This window comes from Acanthisitta chloris, unplaced genomic scaffold, assembly GCF_000695815.1.
Source record: "Acanthisitta chloris isolate BGI_N310 unplaced genomic scaffold, ASM69581v1 scaffold35009, whole genome shotgun sequence".
NCBI classification, from domain to species: Eukaryota; Metazoa; Chordata; class Aves; order Passeriformes; family Acanthisittidae; genus Acanthisitta; species Acanthisitta chloris.
The window spans coordinates 1-1,288 of record NW_008693693.1 but is presented as its reverse complement, the minus strand read 5'-3'; the positions used below and the strand labels follow the sequence as shown (position 1 = coordinate 1,288).

Sequence of the window (1,288 nt, the reverse complement as noted above, 5' to 3'; positions counted from 1 at the left end):
GACAGTCTGTTGGTGAGCTGACGGAGAAAAGTAACAGAGCTGTCCTGGTTACTGCCTGGCCGGGGCAGTCCTGACCCCGTGACTTTGAGAGAAGCTGTGAGCGCAAAGGACACCCCACCTGCCCACTCCCTTCTCGCCGCCCACAGGCAGCTGAGCTGCAGCAGCTAGTGTTACAGCAGCGTCCCGCAGAGCCGGGGCACTGCGCTGGGCCCGTCCCAGCCAGACAGCATGGCTGAGCTCTGACAGTGGGCTCAGACCCGTGGGCACGCTGGGGCAGGATGTGGGCTTTCCTGGCCCAGTTGCTGATCGCTCTGGTGCTGCTGGCCTTCTTCCTGGTCAGCTGCCAGAACGTCATGCACATTGTCAGGGGCTCTGTCCGCTTCCTACTCAAACACGCACACCATGAGCTGGACAAGGAGCTTGGGGAGAGCCAGGGTCTGGCGGACGACGAGGAGGCTCTCTCCACCAGAGCTGTCCGCCGGCGTGTCCTCATGAAGGTAACGAGCAGGGAGTGGAGAGACTAGCCCCTGGGGAGATGCAGAGGAAATCAGTGAAGGGTCAGGGCAGGGTGAGAGATGTGGGGTGCATGTCAGATGCATTGTTCTACCTGCAAAGGTACCCCCCTCACCTGCCTGAAATGCCCTGATCTCCCTCCTGTTGCTGCAGGGGAACGAAGTCCTTCATCTCCCTGGAGAGCAGGTGACTGAGGAGCAGTTCACAGATGACCAAGGCAATATCATTACCAAGAAGGTGAGTGATTGGGGCATGGTATGGATAAGGACACGGTGCAGCCTTTCTCCTCTCCTCTGCACCCGGCTACCCTGTTCCTCCCTGTAGCCCAGGGGCCCATGCAGGGCACCCGCATCCCGCCATCTTCGGTTACAGTCACGGCACCTCTCCAGCTCCTGGGACAGAGGCTGCACGCCACATGTAGTTTAAGGCCAGACTGAGTGAGGAGGGAGGCATGGTGCCCTGCGGCTAGCTGTGACACACAGCTGTATGGGTCTCCACAGATCATCCGGAAGGTGGTGCGTCAGCTGGGCCCTGGTGACATGGGTGACAGGCAGGAACAGGAGGAGCTGATTCTGGAGGGCTCCCTGCAGGAGCCCCAAGACCTGGAGGTTGAGGATGATCACTTCATGAAATACTCCATCTTGCACCGGGATGGTCTAGGGGCCAAGGTACAGTGTGGCTTATACCCCTGCCTTGCAGCTAGCCTGCCCAGGCCAGCACTCCCTCTGCCAGACTCTCAGGCTCTGGGGCTATTCCACCCTCCTCTCCTCTCCTC

The 1,288-nt window shown here is 60.1% G+C and overlaps 1 protein-coding gene across 1 annotated transcript in view; it reads left to right on the top strand.

Annotated features, from left to right (window-relative positions):
* Positions 1 to 1,181, top strand: part of ANK1 (ankyrin 1, erythrocytic) — a gene marked incomplete at its 3' end in the record, with an annotated part of 52,361 nt that extends 51,180 nt beyond the window's left edge. The window contains exons 43-45 of the mRNA XM_009083156.1: positions 278 to 497; positions 667 to 750; positions 1,014 to 1,181. Coding sequence (XP_009081404.1) covers positions 278 to 497; positions 667 to 750; positions 1,014 to 1,181 — 472 coding nt within the window. The remainder of the gene's footprint in view (positions 1 to 277; positions 498 to 666; positions 751 to 1,013) is intronic.
* Between the last annotated feature and the right edge of the window lie 107 nt (positions 1,182 to 1,288).